The sequence below is a fragment of the Eimeria maxima genome, genomic scaffold (genome assembly GCF_000499605.1).
Source record: "Eimeria maxima Weybridge genomic scaffold, Emw_scaff591, whole genome shotgun sequence".
NCBI lineage: Eukaryota > Apicomplexa > Conoidasida > Eucoccidiorida > Eimeriidae > Eimeria > Eimeria maxima.
This window is the reverse complement of record NW_013566623.1, coordinates 1-21,552: the sequence shown is the minus strand read 5'-3', so window position 1 is coordinate 21,552 and position 21,552 is coordinate 1. Positions and strand designations below refer to the sequence as shown.

The window sequence follows — 21,552 nt, the reverse complement described above, 5'->3', positions numbered from 1 at the left end:
TATATATATATATATATATATATATTTATGCAAGGGGGCAACGAGTCCCCTCTGCAAGCCCTTGTCCTGGTGGACTATCTAAGAGTTGGGCTAAGACATCAAAGGCCTGAAGGGCGGCTGTCTCTGTGGGGAATTCAATCCATCGGGAGACAAAAGTTTGTTTAAATACATCATCTTCTTCACTGCCTCCTCCTCCTAATAACCACCCCCCTACCTTTGTCTTTTTTAATACCTGCCATGCACTCCGCTGCTGCTGCCTCTGCTGATGCAGCTGTAGCTGTTGTCGCGACTGAGAAACCGGCCCAGAATCAACTTCGTCCTGCGGTGCAGCAGAATCAGGAGACGAAACCCAACGCTGCTGCTGCTGCTGCTGCTGCTGGAGCTGCTGCAGTTCAATATTCTCCTTAATAGAGGATCTAGGGAGACGGGAACCCCTTATGAAGGCAGCAAGAGTTGATATAGTTCTTGTAGGCTTAGAGACGTTGCTCTTGCCTGTACGGAGGCCATCGATTTGGCCTCCCTTTGTTGCTGTTCTTACTACGGGAGCAGCAGCTCCTCCCGCTGCTGGCGAAGCTGCTGCTGCTGCTTCCGGATCCGCAGAAGGGCGTCTTTCTACGCCACCTGACAGGTAAGAAGAACTACTCTCAGAAAACTCGTCGTAGAGTTCCTCTTCCCCTTCTTCGTCGGAGTATGTGCTGCTGCTACTGCTGCTGCTGCTGCTGCTCGTGCTGCTGGTCGTGCTGCTGGGGAAGCTCGTACTCGAGGTAGAGCTGGCTGTTGCCGGCAGCTGCACATCCGCATCCCCCTAAGAATGCAACAGCAGCAACACACACGTAAGCAGCGTGTCGAAAAGAGGATTCGCAGAAGCAGCAGTACAAATAGTACTATAACAACAGCAACAGCAGCAACAGGACACCAGAAGTAGCAGCAGCAGCAACAACAGCAACAGAGCAGAAGCACAAGCAGGATCTCACGAGTTCTGCTCTTTGTCGAAGTCCTTCGCGAGTCTGTCTTGTTAGCCCATCATCAGGCGGCGGTCTATTGCCTCTGTTCCTATAATGAAGAACTCTAAGGAAGAAGTTGCAGTGTATGTTGCTGCTGCTGCTGTTGCTGTTGGCGCTGCTGCTGCTGCTGTATTCTCTTACAACCCTAAGCTCTACTACCTCTCCTCTATAGCAACTCCACAGCACATGTTTACCTTCAAGCAGCCCCAACTTACGAAGACCAACGGCAAGACACAACTGCATGCGGCGGCGTCTGGGGCCCCCTCCTTGCTGCGCTGCGTTGCGCTGCTGCTGCCAAGACTGCAGCTGGTGCAGCGGCGCTCCTGCCCATGCAGGCACCATACCATCCCCCTCCTCACGGTGTCTAGACACCGGTATTGTTAGCAGCAGCTGAGCAGGAGGGGATCGTGGGGATCGGGGGATCGAACTTTGGGTTATAGCTAAGGCAAAGCTATAACTATCAGGACGCCAACTACCAATACAAAAGACACGACGGGGGCGCACCTAAGCACAAGAACAGACAGCATCCCAGCAGCAACGTGCAGCAACAACAGCAGCAGCGATACCGACAAGAATAACGGTGAAAATAGACACAAGGGCGAAAGAACAAAAAGGAGGGAAGAATTATACAATAGATACAAACTTGAACACCAACAAGAAAGACACAACAACAGCAGCAACGAGAATAAGAGGAAGGGAAACCATACAGAAAAGAAATGCATTAAGAGCGAAAGACCCAAAACCAGCAGCAGCGCAGCAGTGACAGGAGAAGGAAGGCGAAGCAGCAGCAACCACAGCAGCAGCACCAGCAGCAACAGGGTTAGCAGGAGGCTGGATGTGTGTCTTACGGATTCAAGCATGGGTACAGCTTGTATTTGATTAAGGGCTCCAACACATGACGAGGAGAGAAGAAGGAGGAGGGAAGAAGGTACACCAAAGCATAAGGATCCAAGGCCCGATGCAGCACCAATAGCAAGCCCTTTGCTGCCTGCTAATAATTTATCTGTTTTTGTTGTTACTGATGGCTGCGATAAATACATTTGCATTGCTTTAAATGGTTTACCACAAAAATTCGCTAATGATAAGGCAAATGTAAATGCAAAACCCTTGCCGCCGCTCCTGTATACACATATACACATATACATGCATATACATATATACATACATATACATACATATATATTCATATACACTCGACACATAAATGCAGCAGCAGAGATATTTACGCATGCAAACCATATTATCCACGTGCATGCATGCATGCATGCATAGAGAGAAAAGCTAACACCTTGCAACCTCAGAAACAAATTTGCATGCGCGAGCATATGCAACCATACATACAACATGCGTGGAGATGCACACGGATGCTCTACATATGCACGCATGTATGTATGCATGCATGCATGCATGTATGCATATGTATATGATTGTGTGTATTTCTTACACAAGTCCTTCAGCGATGCTGCCTGGTTGATCAGCAATTCCTCCTCCTTGACCTTGTGCGAATGGTAATACAGAGAATACATCGGCATTTCTAGCTAATGCCTCAAAGCATTGGAACCACGAGCCAAAGAGACGACCGGAAGAGTCGAGGAGACCGCCAATAAATCCCATGCCGCAACGTGTTAAACCACGACCAAAGGATATGCAGGCAAAGCCAGGAGTACCCCATAATGCTAAACCACGGCGTAATTCCTGAAGAAACGCATGCATGATGAGACACAAGATGATATGGGTGTATGCATGCATGCAGGGAATACACACAAGATAAGATACATGCATGCAAGCTCTCCTAGTTAGTCCATACACAGAGGGAGACAGCAAAAGAATAAGAAACAACAAGAAGACACCCCAATGCGACACCCCACAACGGGCACATGTACCTCATGTGCATGCGCAGGTAAACGAAGACAACAATAAACATTAAGACACCAACACACAATGTGCACAAATGCAAACAATTACAAACAATTACTAATAGCAACACACACGACAGGCTGTATGGATCGTAATACGCTTTATGCTTAATATACAGGTGTATACATATATTTGCATGCATATACGCCCATGCATCCATATGTACATGTGTATATATGTACATATAGAACAACATACACAGTACAATAATGCATATACATAATATATTACATAGATAACAAGAAGATAATACATATGAGAATAAAAGATTGTTTTGTGTATATGTGTGTGGGGTGTGGGGTGTACGTACATAGAAGCATCCTCTTGCTCCTGCCTTCCAATGTTTACACATGATGACGGGGTTACCCAATAAGTCAACAGCCCCTAATAATTGAAAGATTTGTTTAATTGCTTGTCCTATGTAAGTTTGTAGTATATCGGAGACAAGGACAACAAGGGGGCCGCATAAGCTCTGGTGTACCTCAGGGGCAAAGACAAGATTAGCATCACTTATATAAGGACTACTCTTCATTATAGCTAATACACCACGTATTAACTCGCTATGAGGTTGCTCCTCCTCTTCTCCTCCTTGCCTCTTATTACGTATATTTATTACTAATACCACACGACCAACGTCAAGAGTACCCAAATATACCTTCCCTGCACCATCACCACCACTACCACGAATCACCTCGGAGAGGGCTCCCTCAGCTGGACCTGCAGGCGTATGCATGCATGCATAAATACACATATACAATTATACAGTTTGTAGGGAGGAAATAATATTCACATTTATGCACGGTGTATATATAGACACAACTACAGAAAAATAAGTGCAACTGCATAAATACTTAACAGCACTTTAGCGTAAATATGCACATAAACATCTGCTTATATTAAGGTAGTAAATGCACATAAAGAAGGAGACAAAAGCATGAATATATTTGCATGCATAGACTAACCTAGCATAGCTCTCCAGCTGGGGCTAGTAGGGTCTGTCTCTGAGGTGCGTATATCTTTAACACTTTGTTGTAGGAGATCGAAGTCAGCAGTTTGTAGGAGATCATCAACAAATAGGAGGAGAGCGAAGGCCAGTTGAAAGTCAATATTAACAGACATAGGCGCAAGACGTAAGACACACTGAGGTATAACTGTAAGACCTCTACCATCTATAGTGTTACGCCTCTGTAGCACTAACTGTGCCACTGCCTCTTCTTCTCCAAGTAGTTGAAGGCCATCGGTGTCTGCATGCAAACCCTCGGCTTCCTCCGCTTCCTGCAGAGGGAGAGGAGCCAGGGAAGGGTCTTGGTTCTGTGCAGCAGCAATTGCACCCAGTCGATGGGGACCACGACGACCCTGGGGACCTCCAAAAGGAGCATGGGGGCCCCCAAAGGGCCCATGGGCGGCGCCAAGGGGACCCATGGGGTTGCTGCCTGGGAATCCTCCACGGGGGCCCGCATCAACGTCTGCGTCCCCTCCATCGCGTTCTTCGCCATCTGCCGGCTGGTTATTCCTTAGGTCGACCACCGCGTTTCTCCTTCCCCCCATGCGAGGAGACAGGGGACCATGGTGCTGTGAGGGTGTCTCCCCGTGCTGGCCATAAGGCCCTTGAGGGCTGTGCTGTCCATGTCCTGCTGAGAGACGTGCATTATGACCAGAACTGTCTCCTGTCCCTTCTGCATCTCCTCCTGCTGCTGCTGCTCCTCCTCCTCCTCCTGCTGCAGAGGGCTTGCGAGAGGTGTCTCCTTCCCTTAAATTCGCCTGCATATCTGTAATAGGCCGCAGCATTGTTGGGTAATAAGCAAGAGGGGCATGATTATCTATTTGTACCCAACGAACACTAACGCGCAATTTTTCTCCTTCTTGTGAAGAATTAAATGCCAACTGCAGCAATTCAACAGATCCATAAAATATCTCTGCAGGTTTGCTGTCAATAAGAGACAATCCTGCACCAACTAACACTAAATTTAAACTTAACTCCGTACTAAACAAAGGGACACGTTCTGTCTCCTCCTCATCACTCTCCCCACCACAGCCTTCTCCTCCATCATTTAACATTCCCTGACCCAAACCCATAGATCGTCCCCCCAGTCTCCAGTGTCTCTTCTTAGGAGACAGGGAGAAGCCTCCTCCCCCTGTCTTTGTCTCCTTTGTGCGGCATCCTGCCATCCTCTGTCGATCATCAGCATAACCCATACCCCACTCGTCCTGCTTACTCCGCGGGCTACGCAGGCTGCAAGGAGGGTCCAGGGGCCCCCGCGGGGGCCCGCCATTCGCCATAGAGGCCAAATCAACTAATGGCTCCACAGGGACACCAGCAGCAGACTTGCTGTCAACTGCGGATGAGTTCCGTGACGGAAGGCTGCTGCTTGGAGGCCCAACAGCAGCAAGAGGAGCAGCCAATGCTGCTGCACCTGGATTCAAGCTATTATTATTATTGGTGATTTTTAAGGGAGAATGAGAGGGCTCGTTGCCTGGCCAGGGAAGATATTTCTCTAGTTGCGTTGCGCCTGTCTCCGCAAGACGCCAAGCACCCTCTGCCCCCATTGCTATGAATTGCTCAGGTTTCTCCGCCCATGGCATTTGTTCTATGACTCTCCCCACACCTCCAAGGAGGCCCCGTGTGTGGCCCCTCACTAGCTCTGGAGAGGCGCGCGTCGTTGCCTCGAAAAACACCAAGTACGTACTCCCTTTGACCACTGGCCTCCGTACACACACCACCACACGGTCCACTGGTCCAGGAGGTCCCCCCGCCACTGTAGGAGCCGAGCTGCTCTGCAGCACAAGACGAATTAAACCTTGCTGCCCTTGTGATGTCTTCAGACTAATACTCTCCGCATATTCCCTCCGTATACGGCGCAGAGTCGCCCCATCTACCTTCGTAACCATCTCCTCAGGGGCAGCCGCAGCTGCAGCCGCTGAATATAGCTGCAGCGAGGCTCTCATAGGCGACCCCGTTGTCGACGGTCCCGCAAGAGTTCCTGTGAACCGGCCACCCAAAGTAGGACCCCCTAAAGGGCCCCCCAGGGGCCCCCCCACCGGAGCTATGGAATTAAACGCCCGCGCTGAGCTGCCTTGTCTACTACCACTCCTTAAACGGGAATGCAGATGAGACAAACGGCCAGAGAGACGATGGCCTGAAGGCGGCGCTGTTGACATACGCCATACTTCAAGCTTCTTCTCCTTTGTTGGGTCATAGAAGGCAAATGGGAGCCCGTACCTGCAGCACGAGCACCAGCAACAGCAGCAGCAGGAGCAATTGATAGCAGCACCTACAATATTTTACGCATATAAGAAAGGACACGAAGGAGACAAAGGGACAAGTATACACAGCAACAACTGCAGCAAGGACACTATATACAACATCAGCCCAACAAAAATACAACACGCAACCACCGCCCTTTCCGTACACACAGCAATGAAGAGTGTGAGGGTCTGAATCTGGGGACTTGCGCAGGTCTGCAGCTGCTGCTGCACTGCTTTGTGTTTGTGTGTGTGTGTGTGTGTGTGTGTGTGTGTGTGTGTGTGTGTGTGTTAGCTGATGGCTCACCTCCCTAGGAATTCATAACTCTTCTTGAGGTATTGCCTTGGGACAGGCATTAGGACCTCATGGGCAGCAACACCATGTTGGCCAACAAACAGAGGGAAAGAAGTTTTATTAATAAGAACAAAATCAGGGATAGGAGGATCTCTAAGACGGACAAACTTGGCACCAGAATACAGACAAACTTCTACTTCTGTTAGACAGAAGGAGCTGGTGCTGCTGCTGCTGCTACCCGGACCGCTGCTTCCCCTCACCGGTGGCCTCCCGAGAGGTACAGCACCAGGAAGTCCTAAAGGAGGAACAGCAGCTGCTGCTGCTAGCGGACCTCCTGCTGCTGTTGCTGCTCCTACAGGTTCTTGTGGCTTTACCTCCTGTGGATGCCGCACCTGAACAAGACGGGCACTGTCTATATCCACAGGCCCCGACCAGACAATCCCTACAGAAGACTCGTTGCTGTTGTCTTCTTCTGCTAGCTGCCATGAATTACCTAACCCACGGGAAGAAGAAGCAGGGGCAAACTGGGGGACAGGGCCCCTAGGAGACTGTACAGCAGAGGGAGGGGCTGAGGAGCCCAAGGGACCCCCCAGCCCGTCCCCACAACCCAACTGTAGAGACACCTTCCTACTTCCCTCAGAGGATGTCAGGCCGTCTCCTACGCCAAATCCATCCAATGGCCGTTGCTGCAGCTGCTGCTGCTGCTGCAGCTGATGCTGCAGGAGCTGCTGCTGCAGTACCTGCTGCTGCGGTTGCTGCTGCAGGCCCACCGGGAGGGGACTGAAGGACATAGGAGGTGCCCCAAGTCTGTTGGTATTGTCTACAGACAACGGAAGACTTCTTCTGGATATGTCCGAGTGCTCACTGGGAGCACCCCCGAACATAAGCTGCTGCTGCTGTTGCTGCTGCAGTTGCTGTTGCAGTTGCAGATGTTGTTGCAGTTGCTGCGATTGCTGCTGCTGCGGCTGAAGGGTGGTCTGGTTGTTTGTAGCTGCTGGGTCGTTGTTGTTATCCGGCTGCGAACTGTCCCAGGAGACAATACACTTGGCGTGTCTCCTTACGAGCCCCTTCTGAGGGATAGCCGTAATAAGGATGGAGACAGGCCTCTTTCCTTGTGGATGGAACTCAATAAGGGCCCCCGGCTCTAACAGATGGCAGCGTGCATCGGGGCCCCCAGGGGCCTCGCATACCCACAAAGGCTTATGCGTCTCATTAACAAGAACGTATGCAGGTAATATTTCAACAACAGTAGTACGAGAGAAAGGTGCAGGAGCAATACCCATAGAGACAGAATAATGCAGCAAAGGATTAGCCTCTGTACGATCTAATTGTATCTGATAAGCCCCCATATCACTTAGAAGGAATTCTGATGACCATGCTGCTGTGTCTTGTCGAGAAGAGAATGCTGCATGCAGACATCTACGAAGCCCCGATGGTTCCTTTTTTGCATATAAATCAAATCCTTTAACAAAATTAAATTGAGACGCAGGAAGACCAACAGCTAAACGAGATGCACCAAAATCATGAGATAAGACAACTCGTTGAAATGGAGGCAAAGACTGTAGACTGCCATTGCCATGACGGCGTAATAATAGGACATAACCTGTCCTATTCACCACCTGCATGCAATTCACACAGATAAAGACACAGATATAGATATAGACAAAGACACAGACAAATGCATATACATATGGTCCTAGATATACGCATAGACGTAGGCATTCACAAAGGCAGAGGGCGACCAGCGACGTCGCTGGCTAGCTACCTAAGTAGCTAGCTAGCAAGCTGGCTAGCCAGGAGGTTTGCTTACCCAGAAGTCGGCGAAGATGGTAAGAGTCCTGACGAAGGTGCCATGGAAGAGTCGCTGTGCTGTTGCTGAGTTTGCTGCTTTGCTGCCTCCCTTGTGGTCAGTTGTCTCTGCCCATAGGAGAAGAGCAGCAGGCTCATGAAGGGACTCCTGATCAAGTGTCTTTGCAGCTCCCCATCCACTGGCGCTGTTGTCTAAAACCTCCGCCTCCTCCAATCTGTCCCCGTCCTCCTCGTCCCCAGAGAAAGAGGCAGATCGCTCCGTCGCCTGAGGGCTCAGCCGATTACCGCTGCGGGAAGAAGTATCTTCCGTACAGTTCTGCATCACTACGCGCTGCACACTCGTCTGCAAGCAACAGCAGAAACAACAGCATAAACAGCAATGATAAGAACAACGATCGATTCCCGCTGCAGCAGCAATTGGCACATCTGCAGCAATTCGAGCAGGAAACTCACAGAGAACAACCAAGACACAGACAGCAAGAGAACGGAGACAGACAGCAAGGAAGGAGACACTTGTGGAGACGCCAATGCAGTCTCTGCTTACCCCTGCGCTAATGAAGTCTACATCTATAGGCCGGGATACACGGGGACCGAAACAAACGGAGATATGCGAAGGGTCAGCAGGAAGAGACACCTCTTCTCCTGCTTCTATCTGCATCTCTGTGGGTGGAGGAGGAATAAAGGAGTCGAATGTAAGCATCTGCTGCTGCTGTTGCTGCTGCTGCTGCAATGCAGTGCCGCCGCAATCCCGCTGATTAAAACGCAGCGTAATAGGCCGAGGGAGACGGTTGCAGACGCAGAGACAGTGCTCTAAGACTATCTCAAAGAAGAGACCTTCAAAGTTCGATCGGCCTGTTAAGAAAGGATACATAAAAAAGGAGACAAAAATACGGCGACACAAATAAGGGGACTCAGACAAACAGGTTATGGGGTAGAGAAGCGGCAGGAAGCTTACAACAGAAACAGCAGCGACAGTAACAGCAGCTGCAACAAAGGGAGCAAAAACAGCAGCAGCAGCAGCAGCAGCACATTGTCTCACTCATGCCATTGGATCGAAGAGCGACGCCTACAACTGAGGCAGAGAGGGCGACGCCATCTCCAATATGGATCTGTTTAGGGGGGAGACAAGAGCGTTTATTTCTATACTTCGCTAACAAAGAACCGGTAAATGCCCTTTGGGACTTTTCCTAGAAAACACAATTAATACAGCAGCAGCAGATACATAATACAATGCATGCTAACCACCACTAGCAGCAACCGCAACGCGAACGCCAGCAGCAATGCGAGACAGCAGCAACGACAGCAGCAACAGAAAGCGCATCAGCAAACGAGAACAGCAGCGGCGCCAACACCACCAGTGCCACAAGCAGAGCAAGCAAGCAGCAGCAAGGGCAGCATTAGTAGGTGGGGTTAAAGTTACCTCTGCTAGGAAGTCTGCATTTTTGGGGTTAAGAACGAACTTTCTAAGTTTATGTTTATACTTAGGAATACGATCAGCAAGACAACACCATAGAGGGGTATTATCCGTAAGTTGCCAGAAGAGGGGGAGAGGCAGGAGCTGACGGTCACGTCCATCAAGGACTAAATAATCAACACCAAGTGTAAGAGGAACTTTTTCTTGTTGACGCTCACGGGATCGGGATCGTCTCCTCTTCCCAGGAGAATGAGACCCCACTCGATCCCGAGGATCCCGGTGCTGTCCGCGGCTACGGCGGCGTTGGGATCGACGCTGCTCCTTCGCATCCAACGGCTGCAGCAAACGGTCATCTTCACGGGGAGAGCGAGGGCTCTTACCGGGGATGGCCCCTTTTAAGGCGGGTGCCCCTGGGGATCCCCTCTCCTTCTCGTCTCCTATTACAAGCGATGCATCGCTGCATCCCCAAGCGCCCTCGCCTACGCCCTCCTCCGCCTCTCTGCCTCCTGCTCCTGCTGGTGCTGCTGCTGCTGCATCTGCTACCGGTTGGGTCGACGAAACGTCAGAGGCGACGTTCACCCCCTGGAGGTTGAGGAGACTATCTGAACGGAGCGATTCTTTCGACCTCGAGGCCTTGTCTCTATGGACTTGGCTCTGCAGCAGCTGCTGGAGCTGCTGCTGCTGCAGCTGCTGCTGCAGATGAAGCTGCCGCTGCTGAATAAGACCCTCAACAGCGAATTTAACCCTGCCTGGTGTTTGTGCGGTGCTGCCTGCAGGAGCACTGGATGCGGAGGTGGTTGCTGGCTGTGCTGTTGTTGCAGTTGAGGTAGCACTTGTTGCTGTTGCTGCTGTTGCTGCTGCTGCTGCATCGTCGTCGTCATCAGGACAGTCTGCGACCATGGAGAACTTACGACCAATATCTGTACTAGTGGGGTCCTCAATGATATAGTGCTCCATAGCGGGCAGTTTTAGAACAGGAGGGAATGTTCTTAGCTGCTGCTGCTGCTGCTGCTGCGAATGTTCGTGCATCTGCTGTCTCCTTTTGCTTCTTCTTTCTTGGTGTTTTAAAGCCTCTAGTCCCCGCAAGAAAGGAGGCATGGACGTTGTAGGAGGTCTTGATGGCTGCACAGCAAACTTTCGCCTAAATGCAGCAAATACAGATGTCCTCTCATCTGTAGGACCGGGGACAGTAGGTAATATAGCAAGAGACAGTTCTGTTGCATTCCTTACGGAGACACAAGAAGAGAGGAATAAATCATGTCTAGGTATACCACTAGCAGAGGCGAAGGCAGATGTCCTCCATAATAAATATACAGAAGAACGAGGCCGAGGTAAGGCAGAGGGTACATACCACCCTCTACGTCGAAATCGTTTAAAAGCACTTGACGCAAGGGGGCCCCTGTGTAGGGCTCCCCCAGCCCTTGAGGGGCCCCTGGGGCCCCCACCATTACCACCACCTCCACGGAAACCATCATAACCTGTAGGATCACCAGAATTCCTACGAACCATACGAGGACGAATAGGAGGAGACACCTGAGAGAAAGGGCCCTTCTTAGTAGGGGCATCAGATGCCTCGTCTCCTCCCTCTATTCCATCCTCATGCTGCAGATGCAGGTTAGGGGGAAGGGGTTGCTCAGGGACAGAGAGACGGATAACCTCCCTTGTCTCCGCACTGAAGCAAAATAGTTTAGATGGTAAATCATAAACATAATTAAGTAAACGGAGACGAACTATAAAAGGAGACACTCGGCCGTTCTCATCAACAGGCAAACAAAAGCTTCCTTGGTCTCTTAAGACTGTCCAGTTGCCACTTAATACATCTGCCCCCTCCTCACAGTGCAGATCTATACACACAAAGAGACACATAAGGTATATATACATATAAATATACGTATACATGTATGTATATATGCTTACAGTGTGCATGGGGAGACACCTCATGATTAGTGCCTCCTAACACTTATGCATGCAAACACAAAAAACCAACAAAAGCTAGAAAAGATGCATGCGGGTGGAGGCACGACAGCAGCAACCATGAAATAACAGCAGCAACACGCATTCCAGCAGCAGCAGCTGGGTACAGCAGCAGGAAAACCAGCAGCAGGAAGACAGCACGAGAGCAGCAAAGTAGCAGCAAAGGTAAGACAGCAGCAAAGGGAATAGATTAATCCTTACCTGTCATAATGGCTATAGGCTGTCCTAGTAGATTATACAGCATAGGATTGCTGCTGGCTTGGTCTCTGTTGGTGGTCTCTGCTGCAGGACTGCTGCCGTCTGGTTGCGATGCAGCAGCAGATGTATGCGAAGGGTGCTGCTGCTGCTGCTGAGGGTGTGTAAGGGCAGCAGGTCTTCCCGTCTCCTTATCTGTTGCTTCATCTGCAACAACAGGAGGAGTAGGCGTTGCATGCTGCTGCTGCTGCTGCTGCGCCTCCTTAAGCTGGTCCCCAGCAAACTCAGCACAAGGAGACATATGCACAGAGGATCGCTGCAGCAAATGGTCTCCTAACAGCTCAAGAGACAGTGCATCCTCAAGGGGGGCAAAAAGATCAAAGCCGCTGCTCCCTACAACTGTCCCATCAGGGCGCAATACAGCATAATAACCAGGTACTTCTGCTGCGGCAGCAGCAGCAGCAAGTGCATGCGAAGCCTCGCTCTCCTCCCCAGAACAGCACACTCCCTGCTGCTGAGGATGTTGAGACCGCAGCTCCGATTGCGCCCCTAACTCCGTGGGTGCAGCAGCAGCAGCAAGACGAGCGCTGCGTGTCTCCAAGGACTCGGGTCTCTTTAATGTCCCCCCATAAACTGTTTGTCCGCAGATATCTCTATTGGCCCCTCCCCCACCGGGGCCCCCAAGGGCCCCCACGGTCTTGGGTCCTAATCTGCGGCTATTAAGATGGAGGAGAGCCCTCTGTCTTACAACAACACCAATAAGGGCATAACCATAAACAAGAAGAGCATCAGCAAGAGCAACATTAAAATTAAGATTAAGCCATGATGCTCTTAGATCAAGAAGTGTAGGCTCAGCCAATGAGGCCTTACGTCCAACTGTCTCCAATCTCCATGGCTCAACAGTTGCATCTGTTGTCCCCTCTAGTCTATTTAAATGCTCAGCAGAGACAGTAAAATTCATATCCATACTAGCCCATGGTTCAGATGCTAGCATAAGACGTCGTAGCCTCTCCCCTGTTGCAACCTCTGGTCCAAAGGGGCCCCCACCCAAATAGTCGTTATGGGGCCCCATAGGGCCCCCCACACCCATTGGAGGGGGAGGAGGGGGCCCATTGCCTGTACCCGGCCCTCTATATTGAGATACTACCCAACGGCGGAAAGACTTAGGGAGACGGAAGTATGAGCCTCTCCGTCTGTGGGGCATTTGGCTGCCTTGACGCTGTGCATGCCTAGACACCTTAGCACTTCTATGCTTTGTTACCAGCATTGGTTGCTGTTGCTGCTGCTGCAGCTGCTGTTGTAGCAGTTGTCCCAGAAACTGAGGCTGCTGCCCAGCACCTGCTGATAATAACGGAGAGGGACCGCCTGCATCCGTCGGTAGTACAGGCATGAATCCATGTCCTCCATCCCCTTGCTGCAGCTGCGCGTTGGTATGGGCTGGCAACGGTCGCTGCTGCTGCTGCTTCTCCTGCTGCTCCTCGAAGTCTCTCCATAGACGCCAGAAAATGTCTCCAGTGGACCACGCAGACGCTATGTCGCTAGATGTTGCCTCTCTTCTCTCCTCTGTAAAAGGAAGACCTTGTAGTGTCTCGCTTGTTTGCATGCGGTCATTAGCACTAAGGAGTTGGGGCCCGCTGCATGCTCTGTCTCTATATGTCTCTCTGTCTCTCTCCCTATCACGTTCTTTCTCTGCTTCTTTATCCACATGCCGCCGCACAAGAGAAGCAGACGCCATGTTCCTTAACCCCCGAGATAAAGACCGCGAGCCTAGACGTTCTTGCAGTGGCTGCCCCTGCTGCCCCTGTTGCTGCTGCTGCATCTGCTGGTGCTGTTGCTGCAGCTGCTGCTGCTGCTCCAATAACTGCTGAAACTGCTGTCTCCTGCTCTTGCGTCTCTCCTTCCTGCTAGATAGAAGAGACACCACGGAGTCCTTTGCTTGTAAGGGACTCTTGGCAAACCCCCCTGCATGCGCTGCGGAGACACTAGGGAGACCATCATCATCAGAGTCTCGACTAGAGAATGAGGGGGAGGTCTGGAGGTGATTCATCCTTGTGCCTGTTGCTGTCTCCGCGTGTTGCAGCATCACCAGCTGCTGCTGCTGCTGCGATGTGCTGCTCTTGCTGTCTCTCCTCTTGATAGGGGCCTGAATATGTATAAACCTGCGGCGTAGTTTCTGGTGACGAGCTGACAGCTCTTGGTGCTGCAGCATAGAGCAGCAAGCCTTAAGGAATGGATCTGCGCATGCAGAGAGGGTAGTTGTACTGGGATCGAGTGGGATCGTCTCCGAGCAACGGGGGCGAGAGGCCCCCTTTATCTCTACATCCTCTACAGTAATAGAGAAGCAGCACTTCCTACTAACACTAAAGGTGTCCCATAGCGACACCCTAATAAGCTCAGCAGACACCTCAACAGCCATTGCTGTTGTATGCAGCAAACCTGCGAGAGCCTCTTCTGTTGTTAATACACAAGCTGTCTCCGTTGTCTCCTCCTCAGGTATGGGGCCCCATGGGGAGGCCCCCCAGCTCCTCTCTCCTCCACCATCAGGTGCAGGAGATAATAACAAAGGGGAGACACCATCCCTTCCTGAGGATATCCGGCGCTGCTGCTGCTGCTCCTGCTGCTGCTCAGCAATAAAACTCTCCAATACAGGATTAAGACCCCCATGGCCTACACCCCGTGAGCTGCCTGTAGGCTCTTCCTCTGCATGCGTATATCCAGCAGCAGAACCGGCGTATGGATCATAAGACATGGGGCCAATTCCTGCTGCAGCTGCTGCTGGATGCTGCCTGTGCTGCAGTGCATTGGTAACAGCAGTAAGAGACTTGGGGTTGCTTGTATTGGTGTCGGAGACATCGGCTGCATTCGCCCTTGGATCAGGAGGAGGAGAAGGGAAGAGACGAGCTGTCTCCTGAGCAAGGGCCCCTGCTATAGATAGGAGCTGATAGGAAAGAACAACAGAGAGGGTATCTAGTGTTAAGAAGACAGGCTCTATACCTAAACGGAGAGACAGTCCTTCTGGCTCCATTCCCTGCAGCAGCCCATATCGTCTCCTTATAGCAGCAGATGTCTCCGGACATATACCACATATCCTCTCCTTTAACGCATTAGCAGAAGGGAGACACACAGTTATATGTAGCTGTGTCCTCATAGGAGACAGGAGGGGACTCCCTAGCCGCAGCGGCTCCCACGCTACTACACAAGGGAGCAAAGGAGACACTAGTTCTGGTTGTGTAGCCACAGCACACAAACTGGAGACAGTCAACCCTACTCTAAAGAGACAGGGACAATAAGGAGACAGGCTCTGCAAGAGGAAGGCCCTGCTGCTATCCAATTCCCTTACACCAGCAAGCTCTGCTATGGTATCCTCAGGAGACTTGTCGTCTCCTCCCTCCGCTTCCTGCTGCTGCTGCCGCTGCTGCAGCGACAGCATCGAGAAGGATGCCTCGAAACCTGCGGAGACAGCTATAAGCTTAGGGACACGAGCAGCGCATGCAGCAATTGCTGCTGTCCCCTCAGGTGTTGCTCTGTCTCTCCGCAGCACCAACCTCCGTAGTCCCCTCCAGTAGTCAACAGCAGATGCCTTAAGGGGACGGACGAAGTATCTCTTTCCTGATGGCATGGAGCTGCTGCAGTACAAAAGCTGCTGCTGTTGCTGCTGCTGCAGTGCCGCACTGCTGCGTCCTGCCCCCAGTATCGCCCTGCGCCCTTTTGCAGTAGCGCTGGAGACACCTGCAGCAGCAAATGCCAGACCAGAGACGATCCCAGGGACTGCTGCAGCTATCCCATCAGGTACAAGATGATGGAGCAGCTGCTGCTGCTGTGCATCTCCTCCCTTGCGGCGCTTCCCTCCCCCGGATCCTGCTACAGTCCCTGTCTCCGTAGGGGGTCCCCCCTTGCTCTCTGCAGAGAGGATATGATCAAACCTGAGCTTATTAAGCAGATTCCTCCCTCTCCTACCGAAGGCCCCAGTAGGTGCAGCAGTGAGGCCCCCAGAAGGGGCCCCACCACCACTTGCACTACCTCCCTTAGACCCATCTCCCTCTCCTGTGTCCCCATGATGTTGTTGCTGATGTTGCTGGTGGTGTTGTTGCTGATGTTGTTGTTGTTGTTGCTGCTGCTGTTGCTGCTGCTGTTGCTGTTGCTGTCTCCTACGTTCGTTATGGGAAGAAGCAGAGAGTGCTGCAGTAGTAGCACTACGTCTACTAAGAGATGGCTGTACATCAACATGCTGATCTATAGGCATTCTTACAGGCTCTGTTGGTAGCCATATCTCTGCGTGATGCATGCGGAGACGAAAATGGAATTGTGGGAGACCCCTACAATAATTAAATGCCTCAGTCCCTGCAGCGAATCCAACAGCTTTTATACTCTCTCCTTCAGCGAATGCGGAGACAGGGAGACACCAACGAGAGGCCTGACGTAGATGGGATAGGATAAGAGACCCTTTATTTATACTATGTCCTCTATGACGCTGTCTCCTCTCATTTACCCCTGTTAAGGGACTCCTTTGTCTGTCTCTATTATTACGATCATGTATACTTGTTATACCAACACTTGTACCCTTATTATCAACTGTCTCCTTATTATAACCTGTCTCCTTTATAGCTGTCTCCTTTAACTGTGTTGCCTCTATTGCACGACGCAAACGGCAAGAATCAATAAAACTAGAGGCATTGACGCTCTCTCCCGTTGGTGCCCACAAGGGTAAAGAACCAGGAGGAGCTACCCCTTCTCCTTCACTGTCAACATGCTGCTGCTGCTGCTGCTGCTGCTCGTGCTGCTGCTCTCCTGAAGAGCCGGCATCAATGGAGAAACGGGTTGAACATCGCAAAGGGAATTCGCCTAAATGATGAGGAGACATGGAAGGAGCAGCGAAGTCTGCTGCTGCTGCATCTGCTGCTGCATCTGCTTCTGCTGCTACTGCTGCTCTTAGTTCAGGAGACCCTGGCTGTTGCTGCTGCATTGATGTCTGCTGCTGTACCCATGAATAATTAGGAGTAGAGAATAAGGCAAATGTCCCTGAGTCCTTGGGATCGTCTCCTCCCCCAAGACTAAACCATCGACTGTCTGTTGTTGCTACACTTGGATTCCTGCTTGGCCTCTGCAGAGAGAAGGATCTCTTCCTTGCCTGCAGCAGCCTCTGGACGACGGCCTCCAGCTGTTCCTCCAGTTTCTGTTGCTGCTGTTGTTGTTGCTGCTGAGGATTCTGTTGCTGCTGCTGTTGTTGTTGATTAGCTGTCTGTTGGGGTATACTCCATGCAGGAGGAGGAGGAGGAGCAAGAGGAGGAGGAGGCTGCTGAAATGTTGGCATATCCTCAGCTAGCTGACTAACTACCTGTAATACCTCATACAGTACCTCCCATACTAATACAACTCTTGTATTAGAAAGAGACACTTGTGTATCAACTGTCTCCTCTAATGCATTACCATGAAGATTTATTTCTAAATGGGGACGACGTGGACAACACTGTAACAAGGAACAGCCACCACCACTAACACCACCAACACCTATACTGCTGCTGCTGCTGCTGCTGCTGCTGCTGCTGTGGGGTGACGCGGCAACACGTCCACGGAAAGTGGTATCGTCGCCCGTTCTGTTCTCCTTACGACCACTACCATACTGCTGCTGCTGCTGCTGCTGCTGCTGCTCAGCAGTTTCCGCTTGTCTAGAAGGAGTAACAGCCCTAGCCTCAGTAACGAGGAGGGCTGTGCGAGCTCTCCGCAGTCTTTGTGCGGATTGTTTAACTTCATACATAGCACCTTTCTGGCTGCTGCCTGTTACTTGATACGGCGCTGCTGCTGCTGCTGCTGCAGTTCCTGGACTGTCTCCCCTGTCACTGTTGCGGTCCCCCGCAGAGACAAGAGAAGCAACTGTCTCCTCCTGCGATGCTCCTGCTGCCTCATGCTGTGGATGATCAAGGGCACCAGACCCTAAGTAAAGAGAAGAGAGACACAAGGGGGCAATATTTGTATCGTCTCTTAACTCAGCTCCTTGTAAGGAGACACGTGCATGGAGGAGACCCTCTGTAGAGGTGAATGCCTCTATGAAGCATTCCCCTAGCAGCAACGTGACCAGTGGTCCAACTGTCTGGTAAGGACGGTAAGCTTGCCCTGTGCTGCACTCTGTTAAGGGGAGACAGGCAGAGAGCCAACCACCATAGGAGGGAGCTGTCCCTCGTGCAGCGCCGGAGACAGACACTGCCTGTGTAGTCCCCTCCTGTCCCCCTTCCCCTGATATTAAAGAAGCAGCACGCTGCTGCGCAGCTAATCCTTCAACTGCAGATGCAGCAACCTGTGCAAATCCACTGAAGAAGCCCCCACCTCCTGCTGCAGCAGCACCTGTCCCTCCTGCAGCAGCACCTGTCCCTCCTGCAGCAGCAACAGGAGACTCAAAGTGCCAACGCCGGCGACGGTTCTGCAGATGCTGCCCTGGACCGGTGCCACGGAGGCCCCCCCCACCACTGGTTTGTGGAGGAGGGTCTGCAGCAGCAGCAGCCATTCCTTGGAATCCGCTTGCTACTGTTGCTGCAGTAGATGCACCAGCACCTCCTGCTGCAGTAGGGACGTATGAATCTATGTCTTCTGTGTCTCCTGCTGCAGGGGGTTGATGTGCTGCTGCTGGGTCTCCTCTTGCATAGCCAACCTTGCAGCTAACTGTGGGGCCCCTACGAAGAAGAGACAATCGGAGACCTCCTAGTACACAATGTACCTCCATATACATGTCTCCTTGTTTATTATTTACCAATGTATTAGATGCATAAGCAAGGGCCTCCTGTGCCCTCGCCCTGCTAAGGGCTAGCTGTGTCCCTACAAGAGCTGTTGTATGATCTACCCCTGCTGCAGCAATCGAGGAGACAACTGTCTCCTCTTCGGGGTGCGAAGCTTTACGGACGTCCACATCTCCTTCCTTATGATGTTGCTGCTGCACATGCTGCTGCTGCCCCTGCTGCTGCCCCTGCTGCTGCCCCTGCTGATGACCTTGATCCTGTCCTTCCTCCTGCTGCTGCTGCTGCTGTTGCTCCTGCTCCTGTTGCTGTCTCTGCTGCTCTTTCTCGAGTTCCACACATTTGGCCTCCATTTGCTGCAGAATGCATGCATCTAATGCTGCTTGCTGCTGTGCAGCATCTAAGAAAATAGCATCAAGACGGGGAGAATATGAATAAAATATCTCAAGAGATTCTGCTGCTAAATTGGAGACTAATTCGATGTCGTGTTGCGATATGGAGACAGCTATACTCTCCTGAATTACATCCACCTGCATGCATGCATGCATGCAGCAGCAAGAAGAGGAATTATTATTAACCACTGCGGCAGCAACTGGAGGGCAATGCATGCATGCAACGGCAATGCATGCAACAATAAGAGCAACGGAAGCTGAAGGAGAATGCATGTACAGCAGCAGAGACAGTACACGCATGCATATGCAGATTAAATATAGTGGACAAAAGGAGACAAGGAGACACTTACATGGAAGGCGGGGAGACCTGGCCTATACTTGTCATGAGCAACCTTAAGAGACACCGTACTCGTCTGTACAGGCCTAACAAGATAGGAGACACCTGATGCTGATCCGCCGTTAGAGGAGACACCTCGAGTATCCTCACTCTTATGACCTGTCCCCGCAGCAGATTCCTGATTCTTACCACCCTTACCCTGCTGCTGCTGCTGCTGCTGCCACTGTGCTGCACCACCTGGATATCGGGAAGCGAGCCCAGACGCAGAGTCCCCTACTGTCTCCGTGTGTCCCCCCATGTCTGCTAATGCTGGCTGCTGCGACATCCAAGAGGCCCCGCCTCCTGCAGTTGCTGCTGCTGCTGCTGCTGCAGAGAGCTGCAGCAGACTGCTGAGACGACGAGGGAACGGCACAACGAGGCCCCCTAAATACATCTGTAGACGCAGCAAATCTCTGCTGCAGGACATCGTCCTTGCCACAGTTAGACCAGTAAGCCTGAGAGACACAGGCAGCAACAGCAGCAAGAAGAAGAGATACAGTATCAGCAGTAGCAGCAGCAGCGGCGCCATGTATGCCAGCAGCAACAAAACAGCCCCAGCACACGAAAAGACCCCAGCAGCAGTAGCAGCAGCAGTATCAGCAACAACAGGAGCAGCAGGAGGAGCAGGAGTAATTCTTACTCGCAAGAGTATGAATCAATAAGAGCATTAGTATCTAGATAAGAAGGATAAGTTAGTCTCCTTGGTTGTAGGAGACTCTTAGCCTTAAGACTACCTAAATCGATCTGTATTCCCTCACAATCGAGACGAGAGGCAAGACGAGGGACAACAAAGGAGACAGTTTTTTCTAACTCTATATCTAATAATATATTTGGATGCTGAATGTCTCCTCCTGCTACTGCTGAACAAAATGCCTCCCCTTGACGAAGTAGTGCTGCACGCTGCACACATATAGCAGCAACAGCAGCAGCAGCAGCAGCAGCAGCAACAGGAGCAAAGAGTACAAATAAGATGATAAATGCACAAACACTGGTTATAGATGTGGACGTCTGTCTCCTCATCAGGTGTCTCCTGTTATCCACAACAAGGTGTCTCCTTGTAGGGTATTAGTTGTCTCTCTATTGTGTATACAATCCCTGTTATAAATAAGGTGTCTCCTTTATATGTATATATAATAAATAAGGCGTCTCCTCTTTCTATATATGTATATGTACATGTATATGTGTATGTATATGTATATATGTATATATGTATATGTATATGTATATATGTATATGTATATATGTATATATGTATATGCATATAATACCTGTATATTAGAGGATAATAATAGATCCTTAGTTCTTGCTGCATTAAGAAGATTAAGACTTTCTCCTAAGACAAGGAGACACCTTTGGGGACTAACAACAACAACAATACCGGCGCATGAATGAAGAAGGAGACGCAAATCAGGAGACAATAAGGTCCTAAATAATTGTGAATCTATTCTTATATATACACCAGGACTAAATGATCTAATATTATCTAATTTTTTTCTATAATCTTTTGCACTTGTTGTTGATGTATCTGGAGGTTCTGCTGCTGCTGCTAATGCTGCTGCTGCTGCTGCTGCTGCTGTTGGTGCTGCAGCACCTCTATATGCTTGTGCATCTGCTGGACCTGGTGCTTCAGATAAACCTGCTGCAGCTGCTGCAGCAAATGCTGCTGCTGCTGCTGCTGCTGCAGATGATGATGATGATGAACTAGATGTATTATTCATAGATCCAGCAGCAGCAGTAGGGTGACCAATGGTCTCTGTCTCCTGCGAACCGTCTCCTCTACCTAATACTTTCTGTAATACATCAAAGAATGCATTCCCTTTTCTTCTTCTTTTTGTCCTTTGTCTTGATGGCTCGAGCAGCAGCAGCACAGACACCTCAGGGGGGGTCAGACTGCTCTCTAGGTCACGAGCAACTGTTAGTACTGTTGTTGGATATATCTATATATATACACATAACAACATAACAAACAAATATATACATATATATATACATATATATATATATACATACAATAGTCGTATACGTATTCCTGGTGTTGCTGTTGTTGCTGTTGCTGCTGTTGTTGTTGTTATTGTTGTTGTAAAAGAGACAAATAGGAGACAGGAGACAAGTACTAGAAAAAGAAGGGAAAAACATAAAAGCAAGATGGTATGGTAATGTGTCTCCTCTCCCTCTCCCTCTCCCTCCCTATATATATATATATATATA

General features: G+C 50.6%; 1 protein-coding gene across 1 annotated transcript; it reads right to left on the bottom strand.

Moving 5' to 3' along the window:
* Positions 1 to 25: 25 nt before the first annotated feature.
* Positions 26 to 19,771, bottom strand: EMWEY_00038320 (hypothetical protein, conserved; the record flags this gene model as incomplete). Its single annotated transcript, XM_013482325.1, has 16 exons — positions 26 to 805; positions 975 to 1,508; positions 1,853 to 2,123; positions 2,449 to 2,699; positions 3,403 to 3,638; positions 3,884 to 5,902; positions 6,083 to 6,141; positions 6,472 to 8,078; positions 8,270 to 8,611; positions 8,813 to 9,120; positions 9,308 to 9,455; positions 9,689 to 10,854; positions 11,034 to 11,160; positions 11,414 to 11,526; positions 11,858 to 19,106; positions 19,319 to 19,771. 16 exons carry the CDS (start codon positions 19,769 to 19,771, stop codon positions 26 to 28), a joined length of 15,663 nt encoding a protein of 5,220 aa, XP_013337779.1.
* Positions 19,772 to 21,552: the final 1,781 nt, after the last annotated feature.